We start from the raw sequence: 24,668 nt of genomic DNA, 5'->3' as shown, positions 1-24,668 counted from the left end.
CCCCCCGGGCGGGGTCGTGCTGACGCTGAGGGCGCCGTGGGTGGAGGCGGCCAAGGAGAGCTCCGAGAACTGGGCCTGGGGGACCCCAAAATCCAGGGGGGGGACCCCCCAAAAAACCGCCGGGGGACCCCCCCTAAAAACCTCCCTGGGACCCCTCAGCCCCCCCCCCAACCTGGCCAGGGCCCCAGATCGGGTTTAAAAAAAAGAGATTTTTAGGAAAAAACTCACAAAAAAGGGTTAAATATTCGCTGAAATTTAGGAGGGCCCCCCCCTCCCCCCACACCCTAAAATTTTGGTTGTTCTCCCTCGAATTTGCCCTAAAACCCCCAAATTGTATGGAGGAATTTGGAGGGTTTAAGAAGCCAGCCCCCCAAAAATCTCCAGAGAACCCCAAAAAAATCTTTGAATTGAGTGAAATAAGAAAGTTTTTTGGGGCACCCAAATTTTCCCTTTTAAAGGGGAGCTCAAAAATCTTTGAATTAGGATTTTGGGGCACCCCAAAGTTTCCCTTAAAGGACCCTAAAATTTCTTTTGGGGACCCCAAAAAACTTTGAATTGAGTGAAATAAGAAAAGATTTTGGGGCACCCCAAAATTTCCCTTAAAGGATCCTAAAATTTCTTTTGGGGACCCCAAAAATGTTTGAATTGAGACAAGATTTTGGGGAACCCCAAAGTTTCCTTTAAGGGGTCCCAAAATTTCCCTCAGAGAACCCCAAAATTTCTCTCGGGGACCCCAAATCCTCCCCAAACCTGAACCCCAAAACTGGGGAGGGATGGGAGCTTCAGAGCACCCCAAAATTTGGGCTCAGGCCCCAAAATCCCGGGAAATCCCAAATGCAGAACCCCCAAAATCTCACAGGACCACCCCTCCAAAACCAACCCGGACCCCCCAAATCGGGACCCCCAAAATTTGGGGACCTCAAAGCATCGAAAGACCCCCAAATTTTAGGGGTGACCCCAAATTTGGTGCATTAAAATCTGGGGGAGACCCCAAATTTTTTTTGAGAGACCCCAATTTTTTTTAGGGGGTCCCAAAATCAGAGAGGGGAGGTCCCGAATTTTTAGGGGGGGACCCCAAAATTTAAAGGGGGGGTCCCCAAAACTCACCTGCTCCACTCTCAGCTCGACGTCCCCATGCACGGATTTGCCCTTGAATGGTTTCACCCTGGGGAAGGGGGACCCAAAATTGGAGAGATCCCCCCCAAAATTCCCCAAATTCCCATCCCCCACCCCCAAATTAATCCCCAACACCCCCCCACCCAAATTAAGACTCCACAGGTGGCCCCAAAAATTTGAGATTCCCCCCACCAAAAACTGAAAACCCCCCCAAAATCTGAATCCCCCCAAAAAATCTGAGACCCCCTCCCAAAAAATCTGAGACCCCCTCCCTAAAATTTAAATCCACTCAATCTGAGACCCCTCCCCAAATTCCCTCCTCAAAAAAAAAACTGGAACTGGGGGGTCCCAAAGGAGATTTGGGGGTCCCAGGGTGGGGGGGGGCATTGGGGAGGGGTCCCAGGAGGGGAATTTGGGGGGGGGGTCGCATGTGGGGGATTTTAGGGGGGGTCCCATCAGTTGAATTGGGGGGGGTCCCATTATTGTAATTTGGGGGGTGGTCCCATGAGTATAATTTGGGGGGGGTCCCATAATTGTAATTTGGGGGGTGGTCCCATGACTATAATTTGGGGGGGGGGTCCCCATTATTGGGATTTCGGGGGGGGTCCCAGGAAGGGAATTTCGGGGGGGGGGTCCCATCACTGGAATTGAGGGAGGGGTCTCATGGCTGTAATTTGGGGGGGGGTCCCATCACTGGGAATTTACGGGGGGGGTCCTAAGAAGGGAATTTGGGGAGGGGGCCCAATCACCGGGAATTTGGGTGGGGGCTCCATGAGGGGGATTTTGGGGGCGTCCCCATCACTGGAATTTACGGGGGGGGTCCCATGACTGGGGGAAATTGGGGGGGGGTCCCATCACTGTAATTTGGGTGGAGGGTCCCATGACTGTAATCTGAGGGGGGGGTTCCATGACTGGGGGATTTTGAGGGGGGGTCCCCATCACTGTAATTTTGAGGGGAGGGGTCCCATCACTGTAATTTGGGGAGGGGTGCCATCACTGTAATTTGAGGAGGGGTCCCAGGAACGGAGGATTTGGAGGGGGTCCCATTATTGTAATTTGGGGAGGGGTCCCATCACTGTAATGTGAGGGGGGGGTCCCATCACTGTAATCTGGGGGGGGTTCCATGACTGGGGGATTTTGGGGGGGGTCCCATTATTGTAATTTGGGGAGGGGGGGTCCCATCACTGCAATTTGGGGAGGGGTCCCATCACAGTAATTTGAGGGGGGAGTCCCATTATTGTAATTTGGGGGGGGTCCCATCACTGTAATTTGAGAGGGGGGTCCCATGACTGTAATTTGGGGAGGGGTCCCATCACTGGGGGAAATTGGGGGGGGTCCCATCACTGTAATCTGAGGGGGGGGTTCCATGACTGGGGGATTTTGGGGGGGGTCCCATTATTGTAATTTGGGGGGGGTCCCATCACTGTAATTTGGGGGGGGGTCCCATCACTGTAATTTGGGGGGGGTCCCATCACTGTAATTTGGGAGAGGGTCTCTCCGTACGTACCAGTCCGTGCCGGGGGGGGCGATCACGAGCAGCAGCGGCGCCGTGGGGGGAGGGGTCCGCGGGGGTCTCCCCGCCCCTCCCCCAGCTGGGGGGGGGTCTCCACCCAGCCCCCCCCCGCCAGGAAATTCCCATCCGAGAGGCGGCGCCGCAGGAAATCCATCCTGGGGGGGCCCTGGGGGGGATTTGGGGGGTCCTGGGGGTCCTGGGGGGTCCTGGGGGGTTTGGGGGGTCCTGGGGGGGGTTTTGGGGGGTCCTGGAGGGATTTGGGGGGTCCTGGAGGGGTTTTGGGGGGTCCTAGGGGGGGTTGGGGGGGTTTCTGGGGGGGGGGGACACGTAGAACTCACCTGAGGGGCGGGGGGGTCACATGAGGGGTCTTGGGGAGGATTTGGGGTCACCTTGAGGGGTTTTGGGGGGTCCTGGGGAGGGGTCGCACCTGTAGGATCACCTGGGACTTACCTGGGGCGGGGGGGGGGTCCTGTGGGAATTTGGGGGTCCCGAGGGGGGGTTTAGGGGTTTGGGGGGGGGGGGGGGCAGGGTAATAGGGGAGGGGGTTTATGGGGGAGGGGGTGAAATAAGGGGAGGGGTCTCTAAGGGATGGGGAGGGGGCGGCGGGGCCGGAGCCGCGGCCGGGGGGTCCCGGGGGGGAAGGGAGGGCGGGGGGCTCGGGGGATGCGACCCCCCAAAAAAATCCCCCCCAAAAAAATCCTCCCCTAGAGCTCCAAAACCCCCCCCAAAAATTCACCCCCAAAATTCTCCTAAAAATGCCCCCAAAATCCCTCCCAAAAATCTTCCTCTAGAGCTCCATCCCCCAAAATCCTCCCCAAAAATCCCCCCCCCCCCCAAAAAAAAATTCCCCCCAAAAAATTCCCCCCAAAAAATTCCCCCTAAAAATATCCTCCCAAAACCATCCCCGGGCGGCCCCGCCCCCGCCCACTCATTTCCCGGGCCCCACGCCCACAACCACGCCCTGTGATGATGGGCGTGTATTCCCTCTTGCGTCACATCAGCCACACCCCTGGTTTCTGCAAAAAGGGGCGGAGCCTGACAGGTGTGGTCTGTGACGTCACAGCCGAAATCTGCGCGCGCCCCGCCCCCTTCCTGCCCCGCCCCTCCCCCACTCGGCTCGGAGCCGTCCATGCTGGATTTTATGGGGGGAGGGGCCCGGGGGGGTTTTGAGGTAAATCCGGGCGGGTTTGGGGTCCCGGGTCCCCCACGAGGTCACCGAGAAGGCCCGTCCCTGGGGGGGGGGGGGGGGGGGGTCATGGTTGGGGGGGGGGGGGGGGGAACCCCTTTGCCCCTCCCCCCCCTCCAAAAAAGGGAAACCCCTCCTGCCCTCCCCTCGGACCAACATCCCCGCTCCCCCAACCCAATGGTTTTCCCATTGCCACCCCCCCCTCCCAGAGACCCCCCTGCCCCTCCCCCTCACCGAGACCCCCTCCTGCCCCTCCCCCCCACCCGGGGACTCCCATTGCCCTGCCCCCCCCCCCCCCCCAGGGAAATCCCCCTGCCCCCTCCCCCTCTTGGGGTATTTCCCCGGGCCCCCCCCCCCTTCGAGGGATTCCCTGCCCCTTCCTCCCTTTGGGGGGGGGTTTTCCCTCCCCGCCCCCCCCCACCCCTCCTCACCCATTTGCCCCTCCCCCCCACCGGGGATTCCCTTTGCCCCTCCCCCCCTCTTTTGGGGTATCCCCCCCCTCCCCCCACCTGGGGTTTCCCCCATCTGCCCCTCCCCCACCTGGGTTTCCCCATCTGCCCTCCCCCCATCTGGGATTCCCCTTTGCCCCTCCCCCCTCTTTTGGGGGTGGTTCCCCGCCCCTCCCCCCACTCCTCCCCCCCATTTCCTTCCCCCCCGCCGGGGTTTCCCCTCCCCCCCCCCGGTTCCCCCCCCGGTTCCCCCCCCGTTACCCTCGGGGTGGGGGCAGGGCCGCACGTTCCTGCACGGTTTCGTTTCCTGCCGCTGCCCCTCGAGGGGGGCGCAGAGCGCGCGGGGAGCGCCCCAGAACGAGACCGGGACCAGACCGGGGGAGCCCACGCGGGGCACCGAGAGCCTGGGGGGACAATGGGGGGATTGGGGTCAGCTCTGACCCATAGAGACCCCATAGAGACCCTACAGAGTCCATAGAGATCACCGAGAGCCCACAAGGGGCACCGAGAGCCTGGGGGGGGCAACGGGGGGATTGGGGTCAGCTCTGACCCATGGAGACCCCATAGAGACCCCATAGAGCCCCCATAGAGACCCCATAGAGCCCCATAGAGCCACACGGGGCCCCGGGAGACCGGGGGGACAATGGGGATTCGGGTCAGATCTGACCTTTTGGAGGCCCCATGAGCCCCAAACAAAAGCCCAAGTGGGGGAGGGGCAGATGGGAATCCCCAGGTGGGGGGAGGGGCAGAGGGAATCCCTGGTGGGGGAGGGGCAAATGGGAGGAGAGTGGGGGAGGGGCAGGGAATCCCTCGGAGGGGGAGGGGCCGGGGAAATACCCCAAGAGGGGGAGGGGCAGGGGGATTTCCGTGGGGGGGGGGGCAGGACAATGGGGAGTCCCTGGGGTGGGGGGAGGGGCAGGAGGGGGGGTCTCGGTGAGGGGGGAGGGGCAATGAGGAATCCATTGTTGGGGAGGGGGATGTTGGTCCCGAGGGGGAGGGGCAGGAGGGGTCCTTTGTTGGAGGGGGGGGAGGGGCAGGGTTCCCCCCCCCCCCCACTGCCCCCCCCCCCCCCCCCCCCCACAGAGGACGGAGCCTCTCGGTGACCTCGTGGGACCCCCCGGGACCCCAAACCCGCCCGGATTTACCCCAAAAACCCCCCCGGCCCCTCCCCCCATCCTCCCCCCAATAAAATCCCAGCATGGAAACGGCTCCGAGCGAGTGGGGGAGGGGCGGGCACGGGAGGGGGCGGGGCCGCGCGCAGATTTCGGCGATGACGTCACAGACCACACCCTGTCAGGCTCCGCCCCTTTCTGCAGAACCAGGGGTGTGGCTGATGTGACGTCACAGAGAATACACGCCCATCATCCACAGGGCGTGGTTGTGGGCGTGGCCGGATGTGACGTGGGCGGGGCGGGGCCGCCCGGGGATGGTTTTGGGGAGGATTTTTGGGGGGGAATTTTTTGGGGGGAATTTTTTTGGGATTTTTTTTTTGGGGGGGGGGGGGATTTTTGGGGAGGATTTTGGGGGGATGGAGCTCTAGAGGAAGATTTTTGGGGGGGATTTTGGGGGCATTTTTAGGAGAATTTTGGGGTGAATTTTTGGGGGGGTTTTGGAGCTCTAGGGGAGGATTTTTTTGGGGGGGGTTTTTTTGGGGGGGCGCATCCCCAGAGCCCCCCGCCCTCCCTTCCCCCCCGGGACCCCCCAGCAGCGGCTCCGGCCCCCCCGCCCCCTCCCCATCCCTTAGAGACCCTCCCTATTTCACCCCTCCCCAACCTCCCCTAATTACCCTCAGTACCCCAAACCCCCAAACCCCCCTCGGGACCCCAATGACCCCCCCCCCCCCCTCAGGGTGATCCTACAGTGCCCCCCCCCCAGGAACCCACCCAAAACCCCTCCAGGACCCCCCAAAACCCTCACCCCTCCCCAAGACCCCCTCAGGTGACCCTCATGTGACCCCCCCGCCCCTCAGGTGAGTCCTACGTGACCCCCCCCCCCAGAAACCCCCCAAAACCCCCCCAGGACCCCCCAAATCCCCCCCCGGACCCCCCCCAGGATGGATTTCCTGCGGCGCCGCCTCTCGGATGGGAATTTCCTGGCGGGGGGGGGGCTGGGCGGAGACCCCCCCCCAGCTGGGGGAGGGGCGGGGAGACCCCCGCGGACCCCTCCCCCCACGGCGCCGCTGCTGCTCGTGATCGCCCCCCCCGGCACGGACTGGTACGTACGGAGAGACCCCTCCCCAAATTACAGTCATGGGACCCCCCCCCAAATTACAGTGATGGGACCCCCCCCCCTCAAATTACACTGATGGAACCCCTCCCCAAATTACAGTCATGGGACCCCCCCCAAAATCCCCCAGTCATGGAACCCCCCCCTCAGATTACAGTCATGGGACCCCCCCCCAAATTACAGTGATGGGACCCCCCCCAAATTACAATAATGGCACCCCTCCAAATCCTCTGTTCTGGGACCCTCCTCAAATTACAGTGATGGGACCCCCCACCCAAATTACAGTGATGGGACCCCCCCCTCAAATTACAGTCATGGGATCCCCCCCCCCAGATTACAGTGATGGGACCCCCCCCCTCAAATTACAGTGATGGGACCCCCTCCAAATCCTCTGTTCCTGGGACCCTCCCCAAATTACAGTGATGGGACCCCTCCCCAAATTACAGTGATGGGACCCCCCCCAAATTACAGTGATGGGACCCCTCCCCAAATTACAGTCATGGGACCCCCCCAAATTACAGTCATGGGACCCCCCCCCCAAATTACAATAATGGGACCCCCTCCAAATTACAGTGATGGGACCCCCCCAAATTACAGTCATGGGACCCCCCCCAAAATCCCCCAGTCATGGAACCCCCCCCAGATTACAGTGATGGGACCCCCCCTCACATTACAGTGATGGGACCCCTCCCCAAATTACAATAATGGGACCCTCTCCAAATCCTCCGTTCCTGGGACCCCTCCTCAAATTACAGTGATGGCACCCCCCACCCAAATTACAGTGATGGGACCCCCCCCTAAATTCCAGTGATGGGACCCCCCCCACCAAAATTCTCTTTCTGGGACCCCCCCGAAATCCCAATAATGGGGACCCCTCCCCAAATTCCCCATGATGGGACCCCCCAGAAATCCTCCCTGTCATGGGACCCCCCCCCCCCAACACCCCATTCCTGGGACCCCCACCCAAAATCCCAATAATGGGGACCCCCCCCAAATTATAGGGGGACCACCCCCCAAATTACAATAATGGAGACCCCTCCCCAAATTACAGTCATGGGGACCCCCTCAACTCCCTCCCTTCATAGGACCCCCCCCAAATTCCCAATAATGGGACCCCCCCCAATTCCACTGATGGGCCCCCCCCTAAAATCCCCCACATGCGACCCCCCCCCCCCAAATTACCCCCCCTGGGACCCCTCCCCAATGCCCCCCCCCCACCCTGGGACCCCCAAATCTCCTTTGGGACCCCCCAGTTCCAGTGTTTTTTTTTTTTGGGGAGGGGGGAGGGAATTTGGGGAGGGGTCTCAGATTGGGTGGATTTAAATTTTAAGGAGGGGGTCTCAGATTTTTTGGGGGGGGTCTCAGAATTTTTGGGAGGATTCAGATTTTGGGGGGGGGTTCAGTTTTTGGTGGGGGGGAATCTCAAATTTTTGGGGCCACCTGTGGAGTCTTAATTTGGGTGGGGGGGATTGGGCATTAATTTGGGGATGGGGGCTGGGAATTTTGGGAATTTGGGGAATTTTGGGGGGGATCTCTCCAATTTTGGGGTCCCCCCCCCCAGGGTGAAACCCTTCAAGGGCAAATCCGTGCACGGGGACGTCGAGCTGAGAGTGGAGCAGGTGAGTTTTGGGGACCCCCCCTTTAAATTTTGGGGTCCCCCTCTAAAAATTCGGGACCTCCCCTCTCTGATTTTGGGATCCCCTTAAAAAAAATTTGGGGTCTCTCAAAAAAAATTTGGGGTCACCCCCAGATTTTAATGCACCAAATTTGGGGTCACCCCTAAAATTTGGGGGTCTTTCGATGCTTTGAGGTCCCCAAATTTTGGGGGGGTCCCGATTTGGGGGTCCGGGTTGGTTTTGGAGGGGTGGTCCTGTGAGATTTTGGGGGTTCTGCATTTGGGATTTCCCTGGATTTTGGGGCCTGAGCCCAAATTTTGGGGTGCTCTGAAGCTCCCATCCCTCCCCAGTTTTGGGGTTCAGGTTTGGGGAGGATTTGGGGTCCCCGAGAGAAATTTTGGGGTCCTCTGAGGGAAATTTTGGGACCCCTTAAAGGAAACTTTGGGGTTCCCCAAAATCTTGTCTCAATTCAAACATTTTTGGGGTCCTCAAAAGAAATTTTAGGGTCCTTTAAGGGAAATTTGGGGTCCCCAACAATCAAGATTTTCTCCTTATTTCCCCACCTTACCCATTCAAAGTTTTTTGGGGTCCCCAAAAGAAATTTTAGGGTCCTTTAAGGGAAACTTTGGGGTGCCCCAAAATCCTAATTCAAAGATTTTTGAGCTCCCTTAAAGGAAATTTTGGGATGCCCCAAAATATTTTCTTAAAGATTTTTTGGGGTTCTCTGGAGATTTTGGGGGTCTGGCTTCTTAAACCCTCCAATTCCTCCATACAATTTGGGGGTTCAGGACAAATTCTGAGGGAGAACAACCAAAATTTTGGGGTGCGGGCTGGGGGGGCCTTCCTAAATTTCAGCGAATATTGAACCCTTTTTTGTGAGTTTTTTCCTAAAAATCTCTTTTTTTTAACCCGATCTGGGGCCCTGGCCAGGTTTGGGGCGGGGCTGAGGGGTCCCAGGGAGGTTTTTAGGGGGGCTCCCGGCGGTTTTTGGGGTGTCCCCCCCCTGGATTTTGGGGTCCCCCAGGCCCAGTTCTCGGAGCTCTCCTTGGCCGCCTCCACGCACGGCGCCCTCAGCGTCAGCATCGACCCCGCCCGGGGCGGCTCCAGGTACGGAAAAGGGACCCCCCAAAATTTGGGGTCCCCCCTCTTACTAATTTTGGGGTTCCTTCCTCATTTTGGGGCTGAATTTGGTGATTCTTGCTGAATTTGGGGCTGAATTTGGGGTCATTTATTCTGCTAATTTTGAGGGGTCCCTTTACTTCTTTTGGGGTGGAATTTGGGTTCCTCCTTAATTGGGGGTTTGGGGTTTCCTTCCTTAATTTGGGGCTGAATTTGGGGTTCTTCCTAATTTGGGGCTGAATTTGGGGAGTCCTCTCTTAATTTGGGGCTGAATTTGGGGTCCCCTTCTCCAATTTGGGGTCCCTTTACTTATTTTGGGGTGGATTTGGGATCCCCTCCTTTATTTGGGGGGTCTTCCTCATTTTCGGGGCTGAATTTGGTGATTCTTGCTGAATTTGGGGCTGAATTTGGGGGTTCTTCCTTAATTTTGGGGCTGAATTTGGGATCCCTTTCTTATTTGGGGCGAATTTGGGGTCTCTTTCTTTAATTTGGGCCTTCTGCAATTTGGTGTATTCTTGCTGGATTTGGGGCTTATTTGGGGCTGAATTTGGGGTCTCTTTACTTATTTTGGGGTGGAATTTGGGATGCCCTCCTTAATTTGGGGCTTTTTCCTTAATTTTGGGGCTGAATTTGGGGTCCCCTCCTTAATTTTGGGGCTGAATTTGGGGTCCCCTTCTCCAATTTGGGGTCCCTTTACTTCTTTTGGGTGGATTGGATGCTCCTATTTGGGTGATTGGGGTCCTTTCTTGGTGAATTGGGTTCCCCTCCTTAATTTGGGGGTTTCCTCATTTGGGAAATTGGTCTCCTATTTGGGGCTGAATTTGGGGTTCCTTCTTTAATTTGGGGCTGAATTTGGGGGTCTCCTCTTTATTTTGGGGCTGAATTTGGGGTTCCCTTCTCGTTTTGGGCTGAATTTTGGGGTCTCCTCTTTATTTTGGGGCTGAATTTGGGGTTCTCTCCTCAATTTTGGGGCTGAATTTGGGGGGCTGGATTCTCCTTCCTTGATTTTGGGGTGGAATTTGGGGTCACTCCCCTTTTTGGGGCTTAATTTGGGGTTCCCTTCTTTTTGGGGTGGATTTGGGGTTTCTTCCTTAATTTGGGGCTGAATTTGGGGTCCTCTATTTAGTGCTGAATTTGGGGTTTTCCTCTCATTTTGGGGGCTGAATTTTGGGGTGCGGGGAGAGGATTTTCCCTTCAAATTCAGGGTGAAAAAAACATCATTTTAAGGGAAAAAAAAATCTCATTTTTTTGCACGGATTTTTTTTTTTTAAATTTTATGGGATTTTCGGCTTGAATTTTGAGGTGGGGATTTGGGGCATAAATTCCAAATTTTGGGGTGCGGGGAGAGGATTTTCCCCTCCAATTTCGGGTAAAAACCCCAAAATTTCGGGAAAAACCTCACATTTTTCTCGCGGATTTTTTTTTTTTTTTTTTTTGTCATTTCGGTGTTTGCGATTCTGGGGGGATTTGGGGACCCCCTGACGCCCCCTGTGTGTCCCCCCCCCCCCAGGAAGGTGCGCCCCGATTTTGTGCTGGTGCGGGAGGAGCCCGAGGGCGGCGCGGGGGGCGCCCCCCGGCGGCTGCTGGTGGGATTGCACCTGGGGGGGGTCCCGGGCAGCGACCCCATCCCCGCCCTGTACGGCTTCAGCCACCAGCCCTGCCTGGTGAGCGACTGGGAGCACTGGGAGCGACTGGGAACACTGGGAGGGACTGGGAGCACTGGGAGGAACTGGGAGGGGAACTGGGAGCACTGGGAGGGACTGGGATGGACTGGGAGGGAGAACTGGGAGCAATGGGAGGGGATTTGGGGGGCACTGGGAGGGATTGGGGGGACTGGGAGCACTGGGAGAGGGAATGGAGGGACTGGGAGGGACTGGGAGAGGACTGGGAGGGGAAACTGGGGGTGCTGGGAGGGGGTTTGAGGGGCACTGGGACGAACTGGGAGGGACTGGGAGCACTGGGATGGGATTGGGGGGGCACTGGGAGCGACTGGGAGGGGATTGGGAGGAGGAATGGGGGGGACTGGGAGGGGCTGGGAATGACTGGGAGGGGGAACTGGTGGCACTGGGATGGATTGGGAGGCACTGGGGGTGATACTGGGTCAGACTGGGAGCACTGGGCAGGGCTCTCGGCCGGCCCCTGACATTCCCAGTTGCTCCCAGTTTGCCCAGTTGGCTCGGCTGCAGCGGGAACTGGGCCATGAGGCCTTTCCACTGGTGCCCCAGCGCTTCTGCAACCGGCCCCGGGGACTGGTGAGCACTGGGAGCACTGGGAGGGACTGGGAGGGACTGGGGGGAACTGGGGGGACTGGGAGGGACTGGGAGGGACTGGGAGGGAGGGGACTGGGTGGAACTGGGAGGACTGGTGAGGGACTGGGAGGATCTAGGGGGAACGGGGAGGGACTGGGAGACTGGGGGTTTTGGAATGGTGTTATTGGTCTCCAGCTGGTGTTACTGGTGTCACTGGTCTCTAACTGGTCTCTAACTGGTGTCATGTGTCAACTGGTGTCACTGGTTCACTGGTGTCTAACTGGTGTTAACTGGTGTCCTAACTGTGTGGGTGTGTCATAACTGGTGTCACGGGTTTCATCTAAACTGGTGTCACTGGTGTCTAACTGGTGTCACTGGTGTCACTGGTGTCACTGGTCTCTAACTGGTCTCTAACTGGTGTCACTGGTGTCTAACTGGTGTCTGACTGGTGTCACTGGTCTCTAACTGGTGTCACTGGTGTCACTGGTGTCACTGGTGTCACTGGTGTCACTGGTCTCTAACTGGTGTCACTGGTGTCTAACTGGTCTCTAACTGGTGTCACTGGTGTCACTGGTGTCACTGGTGTCACTGGTGTCACTGGTCTCTAACTGGTGTCACTGGTGTCACTGGTGTCTAACTGGTGTCACTGGTCTCTAACTGGTGTCACTGGTCTCTAACTGGTGTCTAACTGGTGTCACTGGTGTCACTGGTGTCACTGGTGTCACTGGTCTCTAACTGGTGTCACTGGTGTCACTGGTCTCTAACTGGTGTCTAACTGGTGTCACTGGTGTCCCCAGCTCACCGCCCCCACCTTCCCCATGACGGTGACGCTCAGCCCCGCCCCCGCTGGGGTGGGACAGGTGAGTGGGGCGGGGCCTGGGGTGGGCGTGGTCTGAGGTGGGTGTGGCCTGAGATGGGCATGGATCTCTGTGGGTGCGGCTCAATATGGGCGTGGCCAACAGGGTGTGGTTCAATGTGGGTGTGGCCAGCAGGGCGTGGCTGTGGCTCAATGTGGGTGTGGTTCAATGTGGGTGTGGTCAGAGGCGTGGCTGTGGCTCAATGTGGTGTGGTTCAATGTGGGTGTGGTTCAATGGGGGTGTGGCCAGCAGGGCGTGGCTGTGGCTCAATGTGGGTGTGGTTCAATGTGTCCCCCCTCAGCTGTCCCTCACCTGTCCCACCAATCTCACCTGTCCCCACCTGTCCCTCACCCTCTCCCAGTGTCCCCCTTCTCAGCTGTCCCCTCACTCTCCCCCTCTCACCTGTCCCCTCTGTCCCTCACCTGTCCAGGTGTGCGTGGGCTCCCCACAGGTGCTGTCACCTGTCCCTCACGTCTGTCTCACCTGTCCCTCACCGTCCCTCACTGTCCCTCACTGTCCCACTGTCCCTCTCTCACCTGTCCCTTACTGTCCTACCTGTCCGTGCACTGGCTCCCTCAGTGCGTCCCTGTCCTCCCTGTCCTGTCCACCTGTCCCTTACCTGTCCCTCTCTCACCTGTCCCTTACCTGTCCCTTACCTGTCCAGGTGTGCGTGGGCTCCCCACAGGTGCTGTCACCTGTCCCTCACCTGTCCCTCTCTCACCTGTCCCTTACCTGTCCCTCACCTGTCCCTCACCTGTCCCTCTCTCACCTGTCCCTCACCTGTCCCTCTCTCACCTGTCCCTCACCTGTCCCAGGTGCGCGTGGGCTCCCTGCGAGGTCTCATGCACTCATGTCCTACCTGTCCCTGTCTCACCTGTCCTATGGTTCCCTCCACCTGTCCCTCTCACTTCTACCTGTCCTAGTCCAGGTGCGCGTGGGCTCCCCGCAGGTGCTCTCCCACATGTCCACCTGTCCCTCTCACCTGTCCTCTCTCCTCACCTGTCCCTCACCTGTCCCTCACCTGTCCCAGGTGCGCGTGGGCTCCCCGCAGGTGCTCGGTGCCGTGGCCGCTGCCATGGGCGGGGCCCGGGCGGGGGCGCTGCTGCGGGGGGGCCCCGTGGGAACCGAGAAACTGCGGGTGCAGAGGATCGGGGACCAGTACAGGGCCCTGCGGTGAGACTGGGGAAACTGGGGGGACTGGGAGGGACTGGGAATGGGACTGGGATGGACTGGGATGGACTGGGAGGACTGGGAATGGGATTGGGATGGACTGGGGGGACTGGGATGGACTGGGATGGACTGGGATGGGATTGGGATGGACTGGGATGGACTGAGGGACACTGGGGGAACTGGGAATGGGACTGGGATGGACTGGGATGGACTGGGATTGGGACTGGGGGAACTGGGATGGACTGGGAATGGGATTTGGAACACTGGGGGGACCAGTACAGAGCGCTGCGGTGAGACTGGGGAAACTGGGGGGACTGGGAGGCACTGGGAGGGACTGGGATGGACTGGGAGCACTGGGAATGGGACTGGGATGGACTGAGGACACTGGGGGAACTGGAATGCGACTGGGATGGACTGGGATGGACTGGGATGGACTGGGGGGACTGGGATGGACTGGGAATGGGATTTGGAACACTGGGGGACCGTACAGAGTGCTGCGGTGGACTGGGAATGGGGGGGACTGGGAGGCACTGGAGGGACTGGGATGGACTGGGAACACTGGGAATGGGACTGGGATGGACTGAGGACACTGGGAACTGGGAATGGGACTGGGATGGACTGGGAGCACTGGGAATGGGACTGGGATGGACTGGAGGACTGGGAGCACTGGGAATGGGACTGGGATGGACTGAGGGACACTGGGGGAACTGGGAATGGGACTGGGATGGACTGGGAGCACTGGGAATGGGACTGGGAATGGGATTGGGAACACTGTGGTGAGACTGGGGAAACTGGGAGGGACTGGGATAGACTGGGAGCACTGGGAATGGGACTGGGATGGACTGAGGGGGACTGGGGGAACTGGGAATGGGACTGGGAGGGGATTGGGAGCACTGGGGGGACCAGTACAGAGTGCTGAGGTGAGACTGGGACGGACTGGGACGGACTGGGAGGGACTGGGAATGGGACTGGGGGCACTGGGGGAACTGGGAACACTGGGGGGACCAGTACAGAGCGCTGTGGTGAGACTGGGAGGACTGTGAGGGACTGGGATGGACTGGGAATGGGACTGGGGAGACCAGTACCGGGCCCTGTAGTGAGACTGGGGGAACTGGGAACACTGGGAATGGGACTGGGGTCACTGGGAATGGGACTGGGGGCACTGGGGAACTGGAACACTGGATGGACTGGGGGGACTGGTGGGGCACTGGGGGAAATTGGGAGCACTGGGAGGTACTGGGGGGGACCGGGAGGGAACTGGGATAGACTGGGACCAACTGGGACGAAATGGAAGGCACTGGGAGGGTTCGACTGGGGGCGTGGCTACCATGGGAGGCGTGGCTTTGTTCTGAGGGTGGGGCCTGGGTGGGCGTGGCTCAGGGTATGGGGGCAGGGCCTGATGTGCTCTGGGGTGGGGTCTGCAGGAATGGGCAGGGCCTCAGCCTGGGGGGCGTGGCCTGTGGCAGTGGGGGCGGGGCCCAGCTGACCCAGGTGTCTCCCCAGGTGGTCCGTGGGGGGCGGGGACACGGCGGGGGAGGGGCCGCAGGTGGAGCCGGTCGCGCTCAGCCCCAGGTGAGTGCGAGGGGGCGGGGCTAAAAGGGGCGTGGCTTTGGGGCGGGGCTTAGGTGGGGGTGGGGCAGCAATGAGGCAGCGCTAGGAGAGAATGGGCGTGGTTATGCGGCAGGGGTGGGGCTTTAAAGAAAGGGGTGTGGCTATGCATGGAGGGGCGTGGCTATGAGAAAAGGGGTGTGGCTATGCAGGGAGGGGTGGCACTAGCATGAAGGGGTGTGGCTAGGAGAAAAGAGGCGGGGCTATGCAGGGAGGGGCAGGGTTATTACAGGAGGGTTGGGGCTATGTGGGAAGAGGCGTGGCTTAGATGGGTGTGGCCATCAGAAGGGGTGTGACCAGTGGGCTTTTTTTGGTGGGCGTGGCCATTCAGAAAGGGGTGGGGCTTTGAGTAGCGTTCTGTCCAGCCCGAGGGGCTGTGGGCAAGCGGAGGGGGTGTGGCCACAGCGGTGGGCGTGGCCGCTGAGCCCCGCCCTTCGGCAGGCACCGGGCGTGGGTTGACGCCTGCGCCGGCCTCTTCGGGGGCGTCGACATCTGCGGGGTGGAGGCGCTGAGGGGCCCCGACGGGCAGGAGCAGATCGTGCAGGTACCCACAACACCTGGGCATGGCTGGGCACACCTGGGCATGGGTGGGCACACCTGGGCAACACCTGGGCATGGCTGGGCACACCTGGGCATGGCTGGGACACCTGAGATACACCTGGGCATGGCTTGGACACGCCTGAGATACACCTGGGCATGGCTGGGCACACCTGAGCATGGCTGGGAAATGCCTGAGATACACCTGGGCATGGCTGGGATATGCCTGAGATACACCTGGGCATGGCTGGGCACACCTGGGCATGGCTGGGACACGCCTGAGATACACCTGGGCATGGCTGGGCACACCTGGGCATGGCTGGGCACACCTGGGCAATTCCTTGGCAACACCTGGGGAATACCTGGGCACAGTTGGGACATACCTGGGGGACACATGGGACACACCCGGGCACACCTGGGGGACACCTGGGACACCTGGGGCATACCTGGGCACAGCTGGGCACACATAGGGCTCCTGGGGGACACCTGAGACACATGGGATACACCTGGGCACACCTGGGGGACAGCTTGGCACACCCGGGGCACAGTTGGGGACAGGTGGGGGACACCTGGGCATATTTGGGGCACACCTGAGACATGCAGGGCACACCTGGGGGACACCTGAGACACATGGGACACACCTGGAGAACACCTGGGCACAGCTGGGACATACCTGGAGGACACCTGGGCATACCTAGGGCACCTGAGGCACACCTGGGCACACTGGGGCACACCTGGGTAACTCCTGGGACACACAGAGAGCATATCTGAGACACCTGGGGCATACGTGAGCACAGCTGGGCACACCTGGAGCACACCTGGGGCACACCTGAGTCACCTATTCCCCGTTAAGCCCTGGTTCCCCCCGCCCTTGCACCTCTCCTGATCACCTGCACCTCCCTCTGAGGGCTCCATCGCTCACCTGCCCCCCTCCCTCACCTTCCCCCTACACCTGAGCCCCACCCACACCTGAGCCCCGCCCACCTGTGCCCACCTGTGCCCACCTGCAGGTTCTGGGTTCCTGGCTGCCCCTGCTGGGCCCGGGCGCGGCCGAGGACCAGGCCCAGATCGTGGAGTTGGTGCTGGAGCGGATGAGGGAGGAGCTGCCCCGCCCCCGCAGCCCCTCCCCCGCCCGGCCACGCCCACAGGTAACAGCCCCTCCCCCCACTCCCCCCTCCAGGTGATTCCTGGACCCCCCAAAATTAAATCCCCGCTCCCCCCATTTTTGTGCCCTGCAGGTGTCGGTGACATCGGGGACCCCCCGGCCGGGGACCCCCCCCCAGCAGAGACCCCAACCCCAGGGTGAGTGACCCCAAAAAATTTTGGGAGCCTCCAAAAATCCGGAATTTTGGGATTTATATCCTGAAATGTGAGGGATCTGCTTTTGCTCAAAAGGGGAAATTTTTTTGCAAAATGGGACTCAGAAAAATTGGAGGTTTCCTGGAACTCCTCCGGAAATTTGCCCCAAATCCTAAAATTTGCTACGTTTAAAATAATTCCTAAAAATTGTTCCTGACAGATAAATTTTGGGGAGCTGCTCTGTCCCCCGTGATACCCCAAATCTGCCACCACAGTCCCAAAATTGAGGAATTTTGCCCAAAATTGGGACCATACCTGCCTCAAGCCCCGCCCCCTCACCTGTTTCTCTTCCCTCCAGGTGCTCCGCCTCCGTCTGGCCCCGCCCAGCCACGCCCCCAGCCGCAGGGGCAGCCACGCCCACAAATGGGCGGAGCTTCACCACGCCCTGCCCAGCCAGGCCCTGCTCAGCCACGAGGCCCCGCCCAGCCCCGCCCACTCGCTGCACAGCCCCGCCCCCAAACCCCAACGGCCACGCCCCAACCCCGCCCAACCTCCCCGCAGCCACGCCCACAAACCCCGCCCAGCCCAGCTCAGCCACGCCCACAAACCCCGCCCAGCTCCCCACAGCCACACCCGCACGCCCCGCCCACTTCGCAGCCCCGCCCACCTCTGGCTGCCTCGGCGCCTCAGCCACGCCCACCCAGCCCGCAGCCCCGCCCACAAGCTCCGCCCACATCCCCGCAGCCCCGCCCACAAATCTCTCCCACATCCCAACTCCGCCCTCAAGCCCCGCCCACCTCACAGCCCCGCCCTCAAGCCCCGCCCACCTCAGATCCTCAGCCCCGCCCACCCGGCCCGGCTGTGTCCCCCCAGCCAAGGCCACAAGCCCCACCCACTTCACAACCCCGCCCCCAAGCCCCGCCCACCTCAGCCCCTCAGCCCCGCCCCCAAGGTCCAGCTACCTCACCCCAGCCCCGCCCCCAAGCCCCACCCACCTCCCCCCAGCCCCGCCTCCAGCGCTCCCCATCCGTGCCCCAGCCCCGCCCCCAAGCCCCGCCCTCCTCCGCCACGCCCCGCCCCCCCGGCCCGCAGGCCCCACCCACCACGCGCCAGCCCCGCCCCCAGGCCCCGCCCATCGCCCCCAAACCCGTGCTGGCCCCCAAACCCGGCTCCGCCCCTCCCCCCAGGTAAGTCGGGGGGGGGCTCTGGGGGAGCAGGGGGCTAAGCCCCGCCCCCTCGGGGGGGGTAGAGGTGAGGCCACGCCCCCTGGACCCCCCCTGAACCCCCAAATTCCGCAGCCCCGCCCCCGAGCAGGGCCCCCCCGAGAGCCTGCGGGCGCTGCGGCAGAGCTTCGCCAGCCTCTTCTCCGACTGAGCCCCCAAAACATCGGGGAGCCCCAAAATACCAACGGGGCACCCCAAAATATCAACGGAGCACCCCAAAAATCCCACTGAGGGTACCCCAAAACACACCTGGGAGGTACCTCAAAAATACACCCAGGGCGCCCCAAAAACACACCTGGGGAGCCCCAAAATATCAACGGGGGAAATCCCAAAAACACACCTGGGGAGCCCCAAAATATCAATGGGGGAAATCCCAAAAACACACCTGGGGAGCCCCAAAATATCAATGGGGCACCCCAGAAATGCACCCAGGGGATATCCCAAAAAGACACCCGGGGGAGCCCCAAAATACCAACGGGGGTTCCCCAAAAACCTCCTTGGGACACCTCAAAAACTCACCCGGGGAGAGCCCCAAATTACCAACGGGGGTTCCCCAAAAACCTCCTTGGGACACCTCAAAAACTCACCCGGGGAGAGCCCCAAATTACCAATGGGGGTACCCCAAAATACCAACCTGGGCACCCCAAAAATTCCACAGGGGACACGTCAAAAACACACCCAAGGGGTGCCCCAAAAACAGTCCCGGGGAGCCCCAAAATACCACTGGGGGTACCCCAAATATCCCACCCAGGATGCCTGAAAAACCTCCTGGGGACACACCAAAACCCCCCCCAGAGCTCCCCAAAAACCTGCCTGGAGCACCCCAAAATACCACTGGAGGTACCCCAAATATCCCGTGGGAGAACCCAAAAATTCCACTGTGGGCACCTCCAAAAAAATCCCTCGGACACCCCAAAAATCCGAGTGGGGAGACCCCAAAATCCACCCCTGTGGGTGCCCTAAAAATTCCCTAAAACTCCCCTGGGCACATCCCAAAACTTCACACTGGGGCACCCCCAAAACCCCCCTGGGGACACCCCAAAAACTGCCCCAGGGATGTGCTCAAATTCCCCTGGGGGCACCCCAAAAATCCCCCAGGGACACCCGAAAACACCCCTGGAGGGACCCCAAAAACTCCATGGGGACACCCCAAAACCCCCCCAACACTGCCATGAAAGCCCCCCCTGGGTCACCCCAAAACCCCTTTGGGACACCCCCCAATCCATCCCTGCTTTGCCACCCCACAAATTCCACATGGGGGGCTTTGGGTACCTGGGACCCCCCAAAACTCAACCCAAAATCCACCGGGGACACCCCAAAACTCCTATGGGTTTTCCCAAAATCCACCCAGGGCCCCCCGAAATTCCCCCAGGACCCCCCAAATCCATCCTGGAGGGGTCCCAGGGTTTCAAGACCCTTTAAAATCCACTCAGGACCCTCCAAAATGCACCCAGGACCCCCCAAATCCATCCTGGGGGGGGTCTCAGGGGTTTAGGACCCCCCAAAATCCACCCGGCACCCCCCAAAATCCACCCGGGATCCCCCCGAATCCATCTTGGGGAGGGGTCCCTGGGGTTCAAGACCCCCCAAAATCCACCCGGGACCCCCCAAATCCATCCTGGAGGGGTCCCAGGGATTCAGGACTCCCCAAATCCCCCCGGGGACCCCCAAAATCCACCCAGGACCCCCCAAATCCACCCTGGGTGGGGTCCCAGGTGTTCGGGACTCCCCAAATCCCCCCCCGGCGCTCCCCTCCCCCCACTGCTTTGTGCTCTCAGTGTGCGCTCGTGAGTGTGTAAGCCCCGCCCCCCGCTTGGCCACGCCCCTCGCGGACACACCCTGCTTAGCCCCGCCCCCTTTCGCACAGGTGGGCGGGGTCAATAAATCCCTGAGCTGCTGGCGCTGGGTGCTGCTGATGGGGGGTTGGGGTGGGACCCCCCGAAATTGGGGGGAGGCACCTTGGGGACATCTGGGGACACCTGGGATGGACCTGGGGGACACTTGAGACAAACCTGGGGAGATCTGGAGACAGCTGGGGGGTGGGGACACACCGAGGGCACACCTGGGAGGGACCTGGGGACATCTGGGACACACTTGGGGACACCTGGGCACACCTTGGAGGGACCTGGGGGACAGCTGGGGACACCTGGAGACGGGTGGGACACCTGGGGGGAGCCTGGGCACACCTGGGAGTGACCTGGGGGACACCTGGGTACACCTGGAGCACATTGGGGACACTTGGGGGACACCTGGGAGGGACTTGGGGACAGTTGGGACTACTTCCTGGGGACACCTGGGACACTTGGGGACAGCTGGGACACACTTGGGGAGACACCTGGGCACACTTGGAGCACACCTGGGCACACCTGGAGCACACCTGGGGCTCATCTGAGGACCCCTGGGCACACCTGGGGACATTCAGGACACACCTGTGGCAGGTACGGGCTGGGGGGGGGGCTCAGGCCGCGTTGTTCCGGCCGCACTCAGCGCGCAGGAAGGTTTGATCGCCGATAGAGCGGCGGGCATGTCGCGACATGCGATCGCCATAGGGGCGGGGAATGAAGGGAAGGACGGAGCTGGGACCTCCCGCCCGCCAGGGGGCGCCCTACAGGCGGCAGCGTGGTGATGACGAAGTTCCGGCGATGACGTCAGAGGCAGCATGGCGGCGGCGGAGAAGGCGCAGCGCTACGAGGCGTTCGTCAGCGACGTCCTGCAGCGAGACTTGAGGTAGGCGACGTCATATCGCGACAGAAACCCTGCCCCCGCGACAGCCCGGCCCTCCCCTCAGCGCTATGGCCACGCCCTCTCTCTGCAACATCAGTAACGGAGTGTGGTGGCCACGCCCACTGAGGTTGAGACCACGCCTGTTTCTTGGCCACGCCCCCTCATCTGCCTTACAATGAATAATAACTGCGTGGGATGGCCACGCCCATTCATAATGAGGCCACGCCCCCGACTCAACCCCACCCATTCATCATAGGACCATGCCCATTGCACCGCCACGCTCCTCCACTTTAAGTCCTCCACACAATAACAATGTGTTGTGGCCACGCCCTTTCACGGGGACGCCACGCCCCTTAACTCTGCATAATGCGCCCACGCCCATTGATTATAAAACCACGCCCATTTCATGGTCACGCCCCTCACCACCTAAACTCCGCCTCCACATAATAATAGTATATTGTGGCCATACCCTTTCACGTGGTGGCCATGCCCCCTCAAGATCTGCATATTATGACCACGCCCATTCATTATACAGTCATGCCTACTTCGTGGCCACGCCCCCTCATTAATATCTCAATGCATAATAACGGTGTGTTGTGGCCACGCCCACCCACCCGGAGGCCACGCCTTTTTCCAGACCACGCCCCCTCTTCATAGCAACCTTGCTGCACCCGCCCTATTCACCTTGAGGCCACGCCCGTTTTGTGGCCACGCCCCTTCTCAACACACTTTTCATATTAACCACATTCTGTGACCACGCCCACCCACCCAAGGCCACGCCCCTCTGTATAGCAACGGTTGTACCCACACCATCCACCCTGAGACCACGCCCATTCCGTGGCCACGCCCCTCCGCCGCACACCGTGTCATGGCCACGCCCATCCCCTGCGAGGCCCCGCCCCCGTGAGGCCCCGCCCCTGACAGCGCCCCCCGCAGGCGGGTGCAGGAGCAGCGCGACGCCGTGTTCGAGCAGCAGGCGCAGGTGCTGCAGCTCCGCTCCGCCCTCAGCCGCCTGCAGGTGCGCGGGGGGGCGGGGCTTAACGAGGGGGTGGGGATAAACGAAGGGGGCGTGGTCAGGGCTATGGAGGGGGCGGGGCAGGATCTGGAGGGGATTTGAAGGGGCTGGAGGGGGGTTTGGGGGGGGTATTGAGGGTGGTGTTTAGGGGGATTTGGGGGGATTGGAAGGTGTTTAGGGGGATTTGGGGGGATTTTGGGGGTCTCGTGGGAAGATTTGGGAGCAATTGGGGGAATGTGGGGGACTCATAGGGAGTAAAGTGGGATTTGGGGGTCTCGTGGGGGTGGTTTGGGGGGATTTGGGGGTCATTTGGGGGGGTCTCATGAGGGTTAGGTGGGATTTGGGAGGTTTCTGGGAGGTTTTGGGGGATTTGGAGGTGTTTGGGGGGGGTTTGGGGGTTCTCACTGGGGAGTTTGGGGGAGATTCAGGGGATTTGAGGGTCTCCTAGGGAATTAGGTGGGATTTGGGGGTCTCCTGGGGGGGAGTTGGGAGGATTTAGGAGGGTTGGGGGGCAGTTCCTCATGGGGGGATTTGGGGGCGACAGGGGGTTTTGATGTGTATGTGGGTAATTGGGGGATCTTGAGGGGGGGGTTAAGGGAGATTTGGGGGCATTGGGGAGATTTGGGGTCCTGGATGTTGGGGATCCCTTGGCTGTTTGGGTCTCAGATTGACCCCGGGGCAATTTTGGGGTCCCCAGGACGCCGCCGCCCCCCTGCGCACCCAGGTGGATCTCGGCTGCAATTTCTTCGTCAGCGCCGAAGTGTGAGTGGGGCTGGGACCCCAAAAACCTCCTCAGACCCCCCCTAAACCTCCTCAGAACCCCCTCAGGACCCTCCCTGACCCTGTTTTTGCCCTCCCTGTGCCCCCAGCCCGGACCCCCGGCGCGTGTTCGTGGCTCTGGGGTTCGGGTTCTTTGCGGAGCTGACGCTGCCCGAGGCCCTTCGGCACCTGGAGCGCCGCAGTTCCCTCCTGCAGAGGTGAGGCAGCCTGGCCACGCCCCCTGGCCACGCCCTGGCCACGCCCAGAGCCCCCCAGACACGCCTCATTGTGCTGGGCATTGACCCTTGGTCATTCTGCTGTGGCCACGCCCACATGAGCACAGGCCACGCCCATTTGCTGAGACCACACCCCATGGAGGCCACACCCCATTGGGAAGCCACGCCTCCTTTGGCCCACACCTACTTGGGCCACACCCCTTTGAGAAGCCACACCCCCATTCTCACAGTATTTAAGGTAGGAGGAGTTGTCCACGCCCCTTTTGACCACACCCCCTTAGGCCACGCCCCTATTCATACAGCCTTTGGGGTGGGAGGAGGTTTCCACGCCCCTTTTGGACCACACCCAATCAGACCACGCCCCTTTGTGCTCACCTGAGGTCACAGGCAAATCTAGACGGGCAAGCCACGCCCCCTTTTGGCCACACCCCCATACCATAAGAGAACGTCACATTCCCACCTCCAGGACCAAAAAAGGAGTGCTATTCATCAAGCCACGCCCACACTACCTAAGCCACGCCCACACCGTAAAGGGAAGATGTATCCCCATCCTCATAACGAAAAAAGGTGTAGCCCTCACCCTGCCAATCATCAGGCCACGCCCACTCAGGAGACCCCACCCTTCCTATCAAAGCCACTCCCTCTCAAGCCCCGCCCCTTTCAGGCTCAGCGATTCCCTGACGCGCGATGGGGCCAAGATCCGCGCCCACATCCGGCTGGTGCTGGAGGTAACCCCGCCCCCTCCTCTGGCCACACCCCCTCGCGTGTTGGCCACGCCCCCTCACCTGCTGGCAACGCCCCCATTGCTCTGCCCCTCCCCCAGGGCCTGCGGGAACTGCAGGGGCTGCAGGAGCCCCCCGTGACCTCTGACCCCTGACGGACGCTGCTCTGGCCCCGCCCCCTCGGCTGGGTGTAAACCTGGAGTACAGCCGGAGTAAAGTGGAGATTTTACTCCTGGGAGTATCCTGGGTGTAAACCTGGAGTTAATCAGAGCTGTTACACCTGGAAGAAAACTTTGAGTGGAGTTTTACACCTGGGAGTAAACTTGGAGTAAAGCAAAGTTTTTTACACCTGGGGGTAAATCTGAAGTAGAGTTTTTATATCTTGGAGTAACGTGTATGTAAAGCCAAAGTAAAGTGGAGGTTTTACATTTTGGAGTAGCTTGTGTGTGTAAACCTGGAGTAAAGTGAATTTTTTACACCTTGGAGTAACGTGTGTGTAAAGGTGGAGTGGGGGAGGGGTGTGGCACACAGAGGAAGCTTGGAGTAATCCCAGAGTAGTTTATGAGTAAACTGTGAGAGCCCTGTAAGGAGGGGGAGGGGTCTGGGAGTAACCCTGGAGTACCTGGAATAACTCTGGAGTACCCAGAGTAACCCTGGAATACCTGGAGCAACATGTGGGTAAGCTCAGAGTAACCCCTGAGTAACCTCAAGGACCCACTGGAACACCCCATTCTGAGGCTGGAGTAACCCCTGGGTAAGCTCTGAGTAACCCCTGAGTAGCTCTGGAGTAACCTCAGAGCAGCCCTGTCCCATTCCAGGCTGCAGCGTAAACCCAGAGTAACCATGGAGTCCCAAAAAAGGGGGCGGAGCCTCTTTGGGGCTGTCCACGCCCCCTCCCTCTGAGGGGCGTGGTCAGTGGGGTGGGGGAGGGGCACAGAAGGAGTTGGGGGGAGGGGTCCCCAGCCCAGATGTGACGTCACTGGGGCTGGGGGGTTCCCCGAAGATAATCCCCACCCCCATTTCCCTGCTAGGGAGTTTGGGGGC

The 24,668-nt window shown here is 60.4% G+C and overlaps 2 protein-coding genes and 1 long non-coding RNA gene across 3 annotated transcripts; 2 read left to right on the top strand and 1 right to left on the bottom strand.

Annotated features, from left to right (window-relative positions):
- Positions 1–17: 17 nt before the first annotated feature.
- Positions 18–2,817, bottom strand: LOC135460357 (uncharacterized). The gene is made up of 3 exons (XR_010443206.1): positions 2,624–2,817; positions 1,108–1,165; positions 18–75 (listed from the first exon to the last, which is right to left on the bottom strand). It is a non-coding gene; the product is annotated as an uncharacterized LOC135460357 (long non-coding RNA).
- Positions 2,818–6,275: 3,458 nt separating this feature from the next.
- On the top strand, positions 6,276–19,328 carry SYN1 (synapsin I). Its single transcript, XM_064737065.1, has 13 exons — positions 6,276–6,478; positions 8,052–8,109; positions 9,131–9,213; positions 10,736–10,889; positions 11,388–11,477; positions 12,272–12,334; positions 13,362–13,504; positions 15,005–15,073; positions 15,551–15,653; positions 16,657–16,794; positions 16,885–16,948; positions 17,304–18,132; positions 18,244–19,328. Exons 1-13 carry the CDS (start codon positions 6,318–6,320, stop codon positions 18,317–18,319), a joined length of 2,031 nt encoding a protein of 676 aa, XP_064593135.1. The 5' UTR covers positions 6,276–6,317; the 3' UTR covers positions 18,320–19,328.
- Positions 19,329–20,746: 1,418 nt separating this feature from the next.
- Positions 20,747–24,109, top strand: UXT (ubiquitously expressed prefoldin like chaperone). Its single transcript, XM_064737021.1, has 6 exons — positions 20,747–20,895; positions 21,829–21,910; positions 22,605–22,669; positions 22,777–22,884; positions 23,567–23,630; positions 23,726–24,109. The coding sequence occupies exons 1-6, from the start codon at positions 20,828–20,830 to the stop codon at positions 23,777–23,779; spliced, it is 441 nt and encodes a 146-aa protein (XP_064593091.1). The 5' UTR covers positions 20,747–20,827; the 3' UTR covers positions 23,780–24,109.
- The last annotated feature ends 559 nt before the right edge of the window (positions 24,110–24,668 follow it).

The sequence above is a fragment of the Zonotrichia leucophrys genome, unplaced genomic scaffold, assembly GCF_028769735.1.
Source record: "Zonotrichia leucophrys gambelii isolate GWCS_2022_RI unplaced genomic scaffold, RI_Zleu_2.0 Scaffold_34_1600103, whole genome shotgun sequence".
Classification (NCBI taxonomy): Eukaryota; Metazoa; Chordata; class Aves; order Passeriformes; family Passerellidae; genus Zonotrichia; species Zonotrichia leucophrys.
This window is presented reverse-complemented; position numbering and strand designations above follow the sequence as displayed.